This window comes from Ichthyophthirius multifiliis, assembly GCF_000220395.1.
Source record: "Ichthyophthirius multifiliis unplaced genomic scaffold scaff_1120509249539, whole genome shotgun sequence".
NCBI classification, from domain to species: Eukaryota; Ciliophora; class Oligohymenophorea; order Hymenostomatida; genus Ichthyophthirius; species Ichthyophthirius multifiliis.
In genome coordinates, this window is record NW_004087629.1 from 14,821 (window position 1) to 30,853 (window position 16,033).

Sequence of the window (16,033 nt, forward strand, 5' to 3'; positions counted from 1 at the left end):
ATTTGAATTTGAAAAGAAAATGTTTTATGCTTAAAAAATAATAATGAAGATAATCGTATATAAATATTTTATATAAATTGTATTTGTATATTTTTTTTATTTATTTTTTTATATTAAAATTTAAAGATTAATAAGAAACAATTATTAATATTTAGTAAGAATAAATAGAAAATATAAAAAAATTAGATAAAGAATTTAAAAATAAAATAAAAATAAAAATAGAATAAATCAAATAATAATTTGAGGATAAATAAAAATAATGATTTTATTTTATGTATATATTTTAATTTTTTATTATTGATAAAATTTAGTAATATATAAATTAATTTATATTATAATATTAATTTTCGTTGTATAAATATTATTTTTGATATTATATAAAACAAAAAAACAAAAAAATATTTTTTAAAATAAATAATTTTCATTCAAATTAATAAATATAAAATCAAATTTTCATAAAAAAAATAATTTATTTTATTAAATATTTTGTATTTAAAAAAAATAAAAAAAAAAAAAATAACATAAGATAACATATTTATCTAAGAAATTAAAATTTATATTTTCATATAAAAAATAAAAAAATTATAAAACGATATAAAAACGCCTAAAATATAATAAAAAAGCTAATAAAAAATAAATTAAATAAATAAACAAATAAAATAAAAAAATGAAAAAATCATAAATATTAATTTTATTATTAGTATTAGTATTAGTTAGCATCTCAGCAAAACATTTAAAACACAAAAAAATCAAAAATTAACTAGTATTCTCATAATAATAATCAAATTTAGACGACCTAACGATTATGTAAGCCATAAATTACTAACCTCCTAATTTCGTTGACAAATAAGAATAATGTTAATAAGTATAAATAGCATATGATAGAGTTAAATTTTGGTAACATTTTTTAAAACACGATCCTGAAGGAAACCTTTAAAACTAGATTAAAGCTTTAGGAGAAGCTAAAGAATTACTTTTAATGGTAAAAGAACTTATTTAAAATAAATAAGACTAAAATGTAGTAAGCTTAATTTAAATGAAAGATGCTTCTTTAAAACCTAATGGTTTAATTCCTTCTAACTTATAAAATAAAATGGTAGAAATTAACATTTCTCAATCTAATAATGATTAAGAAAAAACTTTAAGAAAAATTGAAGAAGCAATTATTCTTATTGATGAATTGAAATCTGAATATAACTAGATGTATAATGATAGTTAAAATTTCCCTACTTATGCTGAATTATTAAAAATAAAGAATGAATAACTTAAAAATAATCTTGAATAGTGCGAAAAATGATTAATTAAATATTTTATATTATATTTAGTTCTATTTTTAGATTTTTATTATTATAAATTAAAAATGAAAGTAAATTAACATTAATTTATATAATTTTTTATTTTTTATTTTTATTATTGAAAACATAATAAAAAAAAGTATGTTTTTTAAAACTAATATTTTTTTATAATTTTTTTTTTAAATAAATAAAATTTTATAAACACAAATTAAAATAATTATATTTACATATCTATATATTTTTTTATTCCTCTAAAAAAAATTCATAATTTAAATTTATAAGCTTTGTCACATTTAAATATACCCGTCAACATTTAATTTAATTTTAAACCTTTTTAATATATAAAACTATTACTGGACAAAAGTATTTTATTTAAGCATTATAATACGCATTCATTAAAATATAATACATAGAGCCTTGTATTATATTATATTTTATATTATATTTTAGTTTATATATTTAAAAAAAAATACATATTATTAAATTATAAACTTTATATTATTTGAATAGCATGTTTGTATATAAATAATAATATTTGTAAATATTTTCTTTTTTTTAAATAAAAAATAAAAATGAAAATGAAAATATATTATATAATAAATTTTTAAAGAAATCTAAATAATGTATATATTGAAAATAAAAAATATAAATATAATAATTATTTATATATTAAGTCATATTACATTGGAATTATTTATATTTTTATATTAATATAAATAATTTTATTAGTTATATTTATCATTAATAACCTTTTATATATCAACCATATTTATATTAAAGTTTTGCAATTTTTATGAATTTTATTAAATCTTCCTTAAAATAATTTAATTTGTACTCATATTATGAGGATGATTAAACTTTTGTTTATTTGCTAAATATTTTTCACTCATATTATTTTAATTTAATTAATTAAAACTATTCAAATAATTTTAACTATCTTAAATTTTTTAAATCTTCTTAAAACTAAGAATAAATAAATAAATATTTATATTTATTATATAATTAACTATTTTTAGTGTTATAATTTTAAAGGTTTAGGCTAATATTATTATTAAACAATATTTTTGATTGTAGTAGATTAACTTTCTTATAATTCATCATTTAATAAAATTTGTTCAATAGATGAAATTTAATTAAATTTATTATTAAGTAATAAACTAAATTATTTTTATTATTTTTAAACAGCATTTATTTTTATTAATTATAATTTAGGTTTGAAATAATATTTAACATCGTTTTAAGGAAATTGTAAAATATTTTTTAAATCTTATTATATTTTTGGTAATTAATCTTTCTTTTTTTTACTATTTTTTTCAGGAAATAATAAATTAATATGTTTATTATTTATAAATGAAGCTTAAGAACAATATTTTAAAATATTACCTTTATATATATGTAAATAAATATACAAAAAAAAAAATTATACCTATTTTAGGTCTTTCTTGTGGATTTAATTTAATCATATTTTCAATTAAAAATGTAAAACTTTTATTTTAACATTCTATTTTATCAAAATTTCCTTTTTATATTTTTGATTAAAGTTTTTAAAAATCTTCAGACCAAAAAGCTGGTTTTTAATTAATTATTTCATATAATACACATCCAAAACTCCATATATCACCACTTTAAGTAATTATATGGCGAAAAGACTCAGGACTTAAAATTTAATTAATTGTTTTGTATAAATATGTTATTACCTTTTAGAATAAGGAATTGTATCAAATATTTATTAATTTTACTCACAAAATAAATATTAAATCCCTATATCTCCAATTAAGATAGAATTATTTTTTATATAAATATTAGAAGCCTATTAAAATAAATTAATACTCTTTTATATATATATTTTTTTACTTTAAAATTAGTATGACAAATACCATTTTCATGTAAAATCTTCAGCCCAATAGATATCTTTTTATAATAAATTACAATACATATTTAAAATACGGTTTTATATAATAATTTTTTTACTTAATAAATTAATTTCCATATTTCATAATCTTAAAATACTTATTTTTATTTTTATCTTGATATAATTTATTCATATAAGCTCCCTTCTTTATAATATTCAGTTACTATTCTATAAAAATAGAATAAAATAAAATCAATTAACTCAAATATTTATTTTAGTAAATTTTATACACAAAATGAGTTTTTTCATTATTATAGGCAGATTTGACAATTTTACAAATATATTAATTATTTATATTATTTAATTTATCTAAAATATCCAAATATTTTTTTAAATTTTTTTCACTTATTCCTGCTATATAAATAAGCTTAACATATAAATCTATTTCCTTTTCATTATCATATACTTAACATGTACATGTGATTTTTTTTTAACCTATTAATTATTAAATAAAAATATTTTAGTATAATTTTAACCTAACTGTTTAATAAATTAATATTGAGGAAATAATTTTTAGATAAATTCTTTCATTGAATTTTTTTTTTTATTTTAAAGACTTTATTTTAAATAAAAATATAATTATTATTATAAATTAACGACCAATAAATAAATTAAAATTATTATTCTGTTTATATTAAAAATGATAATAAAATTTAATATAATTTTTTATAATATAATCTAAAAGATTTTTTATTTTTATTAAAAAATTTTATAACATATTTTATTAAGTAAAAAAGAATAAAATGGAATAGCAATATTTTTGCTGTAACTAGATTATTAATAATTAATAATTATTTGGTCATTTAAAGCACGAATATTTCACATTTAATCTCAAATTTTTGAATATAAATTCTTTTTAAAATAATTTAAGCATTTAAAATTTAATATAACCCTAATAAATTTTGCAATTAACTTTAAATTTATCAATGTAAAAACTAGGTGCTTAAGAATTAGATAAAATTTAATTAAAAAACTACATAAATATTTCAAAATTAGATTTAAATTTATCATTTAATAGCTTATGTGACTCAGGTTATGAAAAGTTAAAAGAATAGCTATAATATTTAACTCAAATAAAAAAATTAAATTTAAATTTAGAAAAAAACTTTTTTATTAATAAATCATTTAGCATTTTTATAATATTTTAAAATTTTTAGTAATTAAGAACTATAAAAATTAATTTGAACGAGAATAATTTTGACTTATCTTATGATTTCGAATATTTTAGAACATAAGAAATTATGAATTCAGATTAATTTTCTAAAATAGAAAATTTTAAAATTAAATTTAATGAAAATAGTGACTATTCGAAATCTAATGACAAATTAAAATTATATTTGTTTGAATTAATCTTCTTAAAAAATAATAATTTAAGGAAAGCATCAATTAATATTCCATGGGAAAAATTCGATACACTTTTTACTAATAAAATAAGTGAATTATTAAAAGATAAAAAATTACAAAAACTATCTTTTGTAGCTTAAAAACCATAATTTTAATTATAAAAAATAAATTTATCCAGTTTACATGAATTATTAGATTAGTAAAAAAGTTTACAGAAGTTAAAAATAGACATCTAAAATTGCATTTAAGAATCTTCTAATTTTTTTAATAAAAGTTTAAATTTTTTAAATAATTTAAAGACTTTAAAAATTAATTTTGGATTTTCTTTTATTGTTTAAAATTCTTTATAACTAAATCAATCTTTTTTAAAGGATTTAGTCTAGTTTTTAGAAATAAATAAACCAAATTTAACAAAAATACATTTAAATTTGTAAAGATCAAATATCAAATTTTTAGATTTAAATTAGCCGCAAATATAAGAACTTTAGTTAAATTTAGAACACTGTAAATTTTTTTAAGAAAATCATTTTTTTTAAAGTCTATTATCTTACAAAAACATTAAAAATATTTCTTTAAATCTAGTTGGTATCTAAAATATATAATTTAAATAATTATGGGGGTTATTATTATAAAATAAGAACATTTTAAGAAATTTAAAGTTATAATATAATTTAAATTGTGATTAAAAAATCTAATTGAAAGAAACAATTAAGTAAATGGAAAATACTACTAACTTTACAATTATATCGAAAAACTTTAATAATGCTTAATGCAGAAATTATTAATAATAAAAAATTTTAGTATTGTATATTTTAGAATTTATAAAAAAATTGGTTTTAATAAAATACTTAAAAGAAATATAATAATTGAAATGATTTAATTTCAATATTGTATTAAGAAAAAATGATAATTTATTAAAAAAAGATATTTAAACTTAAAATAAATACTAATTTATTTCATATAAAAATTATAAAATGATTTTTATAATATATAATATATAATTTATGTTTACATATTAAAAATTAATTATTATTTTTTTAAAAAAAAAATTATATAAAAATTTTAATTTAGAAAAAATCTTTAATTATATTAGAGAAATAATAATATATATAAATCTTATATAATAATTTTGATATAAAATTAAAAAATATTTATAAAAATTTCTAAGATAAAGGTAAAGGGTAAGAACAAGATATACTTATTATATAATTTTAAAATATTACTAATAAAAGAATAAAATATAAAAAAATGTATTATAAATTATTATTTATATTTAGAAAAAAAAATATATATATAAATTGATATAATGTCAATTTTTATTATTAAAAATTTAATTTATAATACATAAAATCAATATAATAAATATATATTAAATTTAATTATACATGTATTATTTTTGTTAAAATATATATATATATATATATATATATATATATATATATATATATATATATATTAATATATTAATATATTAATATATTAATATATTAATATATTTAAAAAATTCCCCAACCGGGAATTGAACCCGGACCTCAAAATAGATAACTTGTATCCTAACTAATTAGACTATTGGGGAGAATTCGTAATTTATGAATATGCATAGATATGTATTAAATAATAAAATAAGTGTTAAATATAAATTAAATTTAATAAGAATATAATAAATAAAATATTATAATAAAAAAATAAATTTAATTTGATTTAATATATATTTTTTTTTTAAATTAATACACATATATATATAAATATATATATATATATATATATATTTACTATATTGTAAATATTAATAATAATTTCTAATTTTATATAATTTAAAATAATTTATAATTCAATATACATAAAAAATAATATTATAGTTTAAAATTTAATTTAATTAAAATTAAATATTTATTATTGTAAATATATATAAATTTTACTAAAAAATGATATTTTTCATTTTAAATTACTAAATTATTATTTTTTATTTGAGTTTTATTTTTTAAATAATAATTATTTTTTTCTATACTTTTTAATTTTTTAAAAATTTAATTATATTTTTATTTTTACTTGAAAAAATTATGAATGTGTTTAAAACTTATCACTTTTATCATATGATTAATTATAAAAACTATCCATATTTTTTTTCATAAACTTTTCTTTTTATGTCTCTAAATCATTTATTTATTAATTCATTAAATATTAGTTTATATTTTTTGTATTTTTTTATTTTTGCTTTAATATTTTTTTGATAATAAAAATAAAATTAATTATGTATATTTATAAAAAACTCTATAATTAATAGATTAATCATATATCTTGCTAATTTTATTTCCGAACTCACTATCTTATTAATTAGATGTTTTTTAATTTTATGAATTTTAGCTTTTATTTAAATTTGTAAATTTAATTTATCTTTAACTTTAACTTTATTTTATAATTGATTAAACTTTATTAAAAAGTTTAATAGGATTTTTATCAATTAAAATATCTAAATTTTAATTATTTTTTTCAGAAAAGAATTACTTTTAAGAATCATTTTACTTAGAATTATTAATAGTTTAATCAAAATTAATTTTTAAATCTTAATTATGACTATTACATTTTTATCTTCCCGAATAATATTTAATTTTATATTTAATTTAACTATAACTTTTCGAAAAAGATAAATTACTTAACATAGATTATAATTTTTAATTGTTATTTTTATTAAAAAAATAGGAATTATAATATTATTATTATCCTGATTAAGAAACATTTCTAATAAATTTATTTTTTTAATTATTTTCTTTTTCTTATTATATTGAAACTGAATTTTTAACTTTTTTTTTTTTTATTTAAGCATGAAAATAAATAAAAATAAAAAAACCATTATTATTATTATAATTATTTGAAAAAGCATCAAAAGAATTTATATATGACTTTTAATTTAATTTCGACTATTTTATATTTTCTAATTATTATTCATTTAGCTGAAAACTATTGTATTCTTAGCTATAAATCCGATATGTTTTTTAGAATTATTACTATATATTTTATAACTTTATTTTATTAATAAATAAGATAATGTTATATTATAATCTTTTACTTTCTTCTTTAAATTTTTATAATCATTATAAGGAAGTTAATATTCTTTATCCATTATATATTGTTATTATTTTAAAAATTCTAATTTTTCATCGTAATCTTCCTAATATTCATTAATCCTTTTATTAAATATTTTTATAAATTTTTCGTCATTTTCATTATTTTTTTTTAATTTATCCTTAAAATCTGTTTAAAAAAATTTACCAAGATTATATTTTCTTTATCCTAATTGCCATCCCTTTATTTAATAATTATTATAAAAAATATAATATTTATAATTAATTTTTAACATTAATTAAAAAATCCTTTTAAATTAAAGGGATAAGAACTCTAAAATTAGTAGGCCCTTCCAGTTTTTTTGTAGTATCATATTTACAAGATTATTTTTTACTAAAATTAAGTGCTAATCGTTTACTACATCCATTATTTCTTAACTTTAAGTATATTAATGCTTAATTCTAATTTATTGTTTATATTCTTTTGTCTTCTATTTTATTACAAGGTGGAAAAATAAGCAAGTTATTATTAGAATTTTATCTTAGAAACATAAAATATTGAAAGAAAATAATAATAATATCTATTTACTTTTTATAAATTTAATTGTCTATTTATGAAATATTTTTGCTAAAAATATTTGTAAAATGAAAAAAAATATTATTAAAATAATAATATAAGCTTATAGTGAAAAATTAATTAATATAATCATATTACAAAACTAAATTAAAATAAGTTAAGTAAAAAAAGTTAATGAAATTAAAGAATTAAATTGAAGTTTTAAATTAAATTTAATATATAATATTAAAGATTATGGGTTAAAAATATATTATAATAAGCACTAATTTTATAAAATATAATATTTTTAAAATTTTTTAATTTATTATAAAATATTTTATTCTCTTTAATATTTTACTAACATATAAAAAAAAAATACTTTTTATATATCTTTAGTGTATTTTAAATAATTTCTAGTAAATACAAAAACAATGAATGTATTTATTAAATTTTATCAAAAAATAATTAATATTATTAAAAACAATATATGCATATATATAAAGTAATAGGTGAAACAATATTCATAATAATATATATTTTTTTGTACGTGAAAAAATTTATTATAAAAGATATTAATTTTATTTTTAATATATAATATATATAAATATATATATAAATTTAAAAATATATTTTTATATATTAAATATATATAAAAATAAAAATATTTCCTATATTATTTCATTTAATAGAATTTTTAAAAATTTTATATATAATTTATATAATAATTTGATAATATATAAAGATAATATATTAAAAATTTCATAAATAGACAATTATAATATATTAAATTAATTATAATTATAAAATGGGTAAAAGTAATATCTTAAATTAATTATTATATAATATTTTTTAAAATATTATTGTTAATATATAGTTATATTATAGATAATATTTAGTTTTAGTCATATTAAATTATATTTTTTTACATCTAATTATTCTATATAAAATTTAAAAAAATTATTTGCAAAATTATATTAATAAACATAAACAATAAATAACATAAATATAAGTATTGGATTAGTTATTAATTTGAATTTTCTCTTAAAAAACTTTATTTTAAGTATTTAAACATATGATTAAATTAAATATATGTTTCATTTTATTTATTTAATATAAAATAAAAGAAAGCAAATATAAAAATATGATTTTTTTAAAAAGAAATTAATAATATATATTTATATTTTATTTGTATATTAATTAAATTAAAAAAATTATATTTGTATCTGAATTTAAAATTATAATATAAATAATTCTCTATTGAACATTTCATTAAGATTAACACTTAACTCTTAATTTTTATAATAAAGAAAAACAAAATATATTCTTGCATTTTCAAAATACAAAGAAAAAGTTGGCCTCAACAAAATGAAATTATTTTATTCATTTTTTTATTATTATACATATATTTTGTTTTTTAAATTTTTATAAATTGGTATTTAAATATATATTTTTTATTTTTTTTTTAAAAAAAATAATAAAATCATTTTTATTTTTTTAAAGATAATTTTATATATATTAATTATTAAATTAAAATTAAATAAAAAAATATATATTTAATAATATTAGTTAATTGTTTTATCTAATAATAATTTATTATCTAAATTTTACAAATAAATTAAAATTATAAAAAATTAAACTTTTAATTTAAATAATTAATAAATTATCTATATAAAATTTTATACATTTTTGATAAAAAATTATTTATTTATAAAAAAATAAAATATTTAATACAAAAAATAATTAATACCATTTTTATATATATAAAAAAAAGACTCATTTTTATTTATTTATATTTTAAAAAAAAAATTCAAATAATTTACTTCACATTTTATTTATTTTATTTCATATTGATATTTAAAATTAAATCAAATTAAGTTTCCAAAGTTACTAATAAATAGGCACATTCTTCTGGTTTTTCTTTTGACATTTGATAAGTAGTTTCTAAAAAATTTAAAAAGTTAATACTAACTTCATTTTATTAAAGCTATTTAACTCCTTATTTAATATCATTATATTTGTTATCATTTTCAATCTTAAGTTATTAATAAGATTATTCTTTAGGCATATTCTAAGGCATATTAACACAATAAGTAAATTTAGGAATTAATTAAGTTTAACACTCACTCATACATTCAGGATCCATTTGTTCCAAAGCATCAAAATCTATTTTTTTCTTGAAATATTCAAAACTGTATTTTTTCTCAGCCATTGAATGTATAGGTTTTTAAGGCTAAATTTTTAATTTTACAAATGTAGTTTAATTACAATTTTATTCTTAGTTTTTTCTTTCTTCGGCAATTGAAATATTTAATGATGTTTCATCATTTAAACCATTTTTTTATTTTAGAACAATTTCTTAACTTTTATTAAATTCTATATTAACATTTTCTTTGTTTGCGTTAATTTAATAATTTGCATTTGCATGTATTAAATCTAATGATTTTTCAGGATGGACATCATCTGCTGAATCTCCTTTTCCTTTTTCCATTTTTGGTTTTTGTTTTGTTTTGTTTTGTTTTGTTTTGTTTTATTTTGTTTTGTTTTATTTTGTTTTGTTTTGTTTTGTTTTGATTTTTTTTTTTTTTTAAAAAAAAAAAAAAATAATTTAATTTTCTTTATATATAATAAATTTAATAAAATATTTATAAAAAAAAATACTATATTTATTATATATATATATATATATATATATATATATATATATATATATTTTCGTATTTTGTCATTTATTTTATTAGTATAAATTAATATAAAATAAAAAAATAATAATTTAAGCAGTTTTATATATATAAATATTAATAAAGTTTAAATTATATATAAAAATAAAGAAAAATATAATAAATTATAAAAATATATTTATTAATTAATACAAAATAATTTAACCTGCTATAATTATAATATTTTAAAAAATATTAAATATATAATAATTAAAAATCAAAAAAATCTAAAATTATTGTTTAAATTTATAGATTAATTAATAATTTATAGTATTTATATTTCTTATTGGATTTTTAAAAATTTAATTTATAGTATGTTATCTAAATTATGTATTATTTTAAATATTGAATAACTTTTTCGTTTGTAAGAAATTTTACAATATAAAAAGAATTTTCTTATTATTATTATAAAAAGTATGTGTAGACTACTTAATTACTTCTCTAATTTATATATATAATGTCAAAAAAATTATTTATTCTTATATATTTATTAATTTTAATTTGTATTTTATATTTTTTATTTAAAAAATTATTAATTTCTTATTTTTCATTTTATTTAATTTGGAAACTTTTCATGAAATTATTTTCAATATTTTATTTAGAAAAAAAAGAATTTTAACTTTTATTAATCTTTTTTATTAACCTTTTATATATTAAAGTCAGCAAAAAAAAACTTATTGCCTTAAAAAATTAAAATACATGTATAAAATCTATATTTATATATAAACTGAAATCTTTTTCTTTTTTAAAATATAAATTATGGCACATTTAGGATATTAAAAAAAACAATTTTAAGATAAAAAGCCTATTATTAAATTAAAATAATTGTGTTGACTTTATTTATAATTAATAAAATAACAAATCAAATATTATTATTATTATTATTAGTATTATTATTATTTTTTATATTTTTCAATTTATAATTAAACATTTAATAATTTATATTAAAAAATCGAATTCAAATAAAATATTGTACATAAATCCAACTGAAATTATATAATTTATATTTAAAAAATTTTTAATTACATTAATATATATATATATATATATATATATATATATATATATTTAATAATGATATAAAATAATATTATTTTTAAAATTATATTTAATGTAAAAAAAATAAAATAATATTAAATAAATTTTAGTTTTTTTTATAAAAAATTATTTATATATTATTTTTACATAAATTTTTAAATCATTCTTATAATGTTAAAAAAAAAAATTATTAATTTTTAGTAAAAACAAATAATTATTATTTAATTAGTTTATTTTAAATTTATTTATTTATATTTTTAATATTTAGAAAATTACATTATTTATATCAATAATCTATATAAATAAAAAAAAAATATATTAAAAAATGGATTCAAATGATGATGAATTACTTGAAGAAGGTTTTGATGAATCAATAGGAGAAGAAAATTAAGGCGATTAGGACGATAACTATGATGATGGTTAATAAAGCAATGAAACTGAATATAATACATAAGTTATTGTACCAGATTCTTATAAATAATTAAAAGCTTGTATAGGATGTTATTTAATATTAACAGCAGAATAAGTAAAAATTAAATAAGTGTTGTTATTTTTACAAAATAATAAAATAAAAAAGTGGAAAAAAATGAAAGATTGTCCTAATTGCAATGATTAATATTAATAATAAACAACAAAATTTTAAGGGTTTATTTTTTTAATAACTAAAATATCATTATAAATAAATACACATTTTAAATCAAAATTAAAAAAAAGACTCTAATGTATTACAGATCCAAAGAAAAGTTGGTTAACTTATAGAATGAAAAAAGTCAAAGATATACGTAATTAATTATCTATTATATTATATGTAAGTTTTTACTTTTTTTAAAAAAATAATAATAGCTATTAATATAAAAACTCCAGGAGCTTATGCAATTTCAATTAATGCAGAAGAATGAATTATATTATTTTTCAGATTTATATTATAATAAATATATGCGAAGTATTTTTTAAATTAATAAATAAATTTATAATATATTTGATTTTAAACTTATTATCATATTATTTATTGTATCTGAAACTTATTTTTTATATAAAAAATTATAAATAAATTCTTATATTATTAGAAATATATTCATTATAAATATATAAATATTTATATATATTTATATAAATAAATATATATATATATATATAAATATTTATAAATATATATAAATATATAAAAATATAATAATAATAATAATAATAATAATATTAATATTAATATTAATATTAATATTAATATTAATAACTATAATACTAACTATAATTATAATTTTTATTATAGATTCAATAATATATTTATTATTTAACATATATTTATAAAAAATATTATGATTTAATATATTATATTATAATATTTTACATTAAATTATATTATAAAAATATTTTTTTTCTTTTTTATAAAATTAATTTATATTTAATTTAATTTATATCAATTTTATTAAGAATCACCTTTATTATTTTTTTATATCTATTAAATTTAATAAATAATTATATTTTTATTTTAAAATAAATTATCTCAATATTATAAAGCTAATTTTTATATATAAATGTAACTAGAAATACAATAATATAAAGCTCATTTAATTAAATAATAGAAAGTGATTTAAATGTAATAATTTTAAAAAAATAAATATATACATTTATTTTTTATTACTAAAACTATTTCTTTGTAATTTATGTAGACTCTTTTTATATTGATTATAAAATAAAGTAATATTAATATTTTTAATCTAAAATAATTTATATTAATTATTAACAAATTTAAAAAACTGAATAAATGAATAAAGGGATTAATAATATAAATAATTTATTAGTTTAACAGAAAATACTAAAATATAATAAGCAAAAAATATTAAAAACTTTAGATTAAAAAAAACAAGAATTTAAGTTCTTATATATTTAAGAAAATATTTTTAATAAATTTTTTATTTAATAATTGAAATATTTTATTTTAAAATAATATTATATTTATTTTAGAAAACGTAAAATATAAAAAAATTGTAATAAATTTTTGAGATATGTAGTATTATAAAATAATCTTTAAAAAATGATTAAATAATAAATTAAAAAAAGCATTTAAATTAAATTATTTCATATTGTTAAACATATATATATATATTTATACAAATCCAAAAATATTATTTTTTAGAATAGATTATAGATTTATTTAAAAAAAAAATTAATTTTAGTTTAATTATTTAATATTAATCATTTACATTTTTATTTAAATTTATCATTTTATATAAAAAAAGGAATATCATTGATAGTATTTAAAACTAAAAAAAATCTTACTTTTTTTTTAAATAAAATCGATATATTTTTATCGTCATGAATATATAGTATTAATAAATATTAAGGCAAGTTAATAAACAAAATATTAGAAAAAAATATAATAAAAAATTAAAATAAATATTAACTAATATTTATATTAAAAATATATAAAATAATAGAAATAAAAAATTAATTAAAATAAAAATATTATATACACTGTTTATATATTATATAAATTTATTTTATTATATATATTCCTTATATTTATTTATATAAAATGTTTTACTAATAATACCAACATTTAATATATAATAATAAACATAATAATAAAGGATTTTATTTAGATAGAAACATGTAATTTTAAAGATTAAAAATAGAGCAAAAATATTTAAAGAATTAATTTTTAGTAAATTTGAACAAATTAATAAATTTTCATATACTGCAATCTTTATTCTCAATATTTTATTTAATCTAATTTTTTGGTTTTTTATAATTATTTGGATTAATAGGGAACATATTAATATTGATATACATAAAGAAAAAAGCACAAACAATATAAAGTATTTAAATATTTTCATTAGTTTTATAACTAAATGCTATTTATTTAATTACAAAAGCAAAATAATATCAAATGATAATTTTTTCATTTAACTTAATAATATGGTCAATTTTAAATATAATTACATGTAAATAATTCCTATTAATAGAACTTTTTGGATTTTTAATTTTAGAGAAACTTTAATAATTAAATAATAAATGGAATATTTTATATTTTCCAATAGATTTCTTAACCTATATTTTTTTAGAATATTCATTACGAAATATATGGCGATAGTAAGAATAATTAATGCGCTCAGAAAGGCTTTACGCTAATTTGTTTAATAATAATTAAGTTCCGACATTAATTTTGAATTAAAATGCTTAAATTATTGAAATAAATTAAATAGCAAAATAATTAATTCCTGATTATAAATATAAAAAAAATTTAACCTAATTTTTACTCCATGAACATCAAATAAATGAATTTATTCATGCTTTGGAAAATTCAATAATAGAAAAAAATACGTTTACTATAAAAATAGGAATTTAGTTAAATCAATAATCAATTTAAGAATTTTCATATGAAAATAATTAAGAATTTCTAAAAACATATACAAGTATAATATAAAAACATTCTAAATAGACTTAATATCCTTTTGAAAGTGAATAATATGATTTTAATTTAAGTAATTAATTTGCAAAAATCATGAATAATTAAAAAAATATTTATACTTATGAAGCTAAAATATAACCATTTATATGGAATAAAAAAAATGCTTTTTTAGTTAGTCTGTATGATTTTAATGAAACTTTTTAATATTTTGAAGCTTAATAATTAATTTATGGGTATTTATAATTTTTTATATATTTAATTAAAAAATAATATAGGAATTTAAATAATAGAGTTATGTTTGTATTGAATAATATAGAGGACGATTATAAAAAATGGTGTAATTTAGCACAATTAAATTAAATTAAATTAACTGATTTAAAAGAATTATCTTACATTATTTCTGAATAGCATAATATATTAAATATTTTATATTTAATATAAAAATTAAATAATATGTTTGAGTTTGTGGATAATGAAACAAATAATTTTGTGAACTTTAATTTATATATTTTAATAATTTAAATAATAGAAGCTCATATAGTTCGAGTTTAAAATAATTTAAAATATGCTTTTTTAATTTTCGAAAATAGTTTTCCAAATAATGTAAATGGCGATCCAGTATAATTTTATTTAGTAATTTATAAAAATAAATATATAGAAAAAAAAAAAAAAAATATATATATATATAAATATATAT

The 16,033-nt window shown here is 12.8% G+C and overlaps 2 protein-coding genes and 1 non-coding gene across 3 annotated transcripts, besides 27 other annotated features; 2 read left to right on the forward strand and 1 right to left on the reverse strand. All coding sequences in view use genetic code 6, as the record gives it.

The window, feature by feature from the left end:
* Positions 1 to 781: 781 nt before the first annotated feature.
* IMG5_010420 (hypothetical protein) lies at positions 782 to 1,314 on the forward strand (the record flags this gene model as incomplete). The annotated part of the gene is made up of 1 exon (XM_004039730.1): positions 782 to 1,314. A coding segment is annotated over one exon (516 nt), but the record flags the coding sequence as incomplete, so codon positions are not given.
* A 401-nt stretch (positions 1,315 to 1,715) lies between these two features.
* Positions 1,716 to 1,752: a microsatellite.
* Positions 1,718 to 1,757: a microsatellite.
* Positions 1,758 to 5,598: 3,841 nt separating this feature from the next.
* Positions 5,599 to 5,641: a microsatellite.
* Positions 5,642 to 5,955: 314 nt separating this feature from the next.
* Positions 5,956 to 6,047: a microsatellite.
* An 8-nt stretch (positions 6,048 to 6,055) lies between these two features.
* IMG5_010430 lies at positions 6,056 to 6,127 on the reverse strand. Its single transcript has one exon. It is a non-coding gene; the product is annotated as a tRNA-OTHER (tRNA).
* A 59-nt stretch (positions 6,128 to 6,186) lies between these two features.
* Positions 6,187 to 6,249: a microsatellite.
* Positions 6,208 to 6,239: a microsatellite.
* Positions 6,250 to 6,284: 35 nt separating the features above from the next.
* Positions 6,285 to 6,320: a microsatellite.
* A 17-nt stretch (positions 6,321 to 6,337) lies between these two features.
* Positions 6,338 to 6,409: a microsatellite.
* A 2,346-nt stretch (positions 6,410 to 8,755) lies between these two features.
* Positions 8,756 to 8,834: a microsatellite.
* Positions 8,835 to 9,022: 188 nt separating this feature from the next.
* Positions 9,023 to 9,067: a microsatellite.
* Positions 9,024 to 9,067: a microsatellite.
* A 1,589-nt stretch (positions 9,068 to 10,656) lies between these two features.
* Positions 10,657 to 10,755: a microsatellite.
* Positions 10,665 to 10,752: a microsatellite.
* A 72-nt stretch (positions 10,756 to 10,827) lies between the features above and the next one.
* Positions 10,828 to 10,879: a microsatellite.
* An 874-nt stretch (positions 10,880 to 11,753) lies between these two features.
* Positions 11,754 to 11,787: a microsatellite.
* A 129-nt stretch (positions 11,788 to 11,916) lies between these two features.
* Positions 11,917 to 11,954: a microsatellite.
* A 295-nt stretch (positions 11,955 to 12,249) lies between these two features.
* IMG5_010440 (hypothetical protein) lies at positions 12,250 to 12,709 on the forward strand (the record flags this gene model as incomplete). Its single annotated transcript, XM_004039731.1, has 2 exons — positions 12,250 to 12,569; positions 12,639 to 12,709. Coding segments are annotated over 2 exons (391 nt in total), but the record flags the coding sequence as incomplete, so codon positions are not given.
* Positions 12,710 to 12,964: 255 nt separating this feature from the next.
* Positions 12,965 to 13,007: a microsatellite.
* Positions 12,981 to 13,014: a microsatellite.
* Positions 13,004 to 13,089: a microsatellite.
* Positions 13,004 to 13,101: a microsatellite.
* Positions 13,007 to 13,128: a microsatellite.
* Positions 13,041 to 13,119: a microsatellite.
* Positions 13,082 to 13,158: a microsatellite.
* Positions 13,095 to 13,157: a microsatellite.
* Positions 13,159 to 13,235: 77 nt separating the features above from the next.
* Positions 13,236 to 13,288: a microsatellite.
* Positions 13,289 to 13,315: 27 nt separating this feature from the next.
* Positions 13,316 to 13,348: a microsatellite.
* A 930-nt stretch (positions 13,349 to 14,278) lies between these two features.
* Positions 14,279 to 14,328: a microsatellite.
* Positions 14,329 to 16,033: the final 1,705 nt, after the last annotated feature.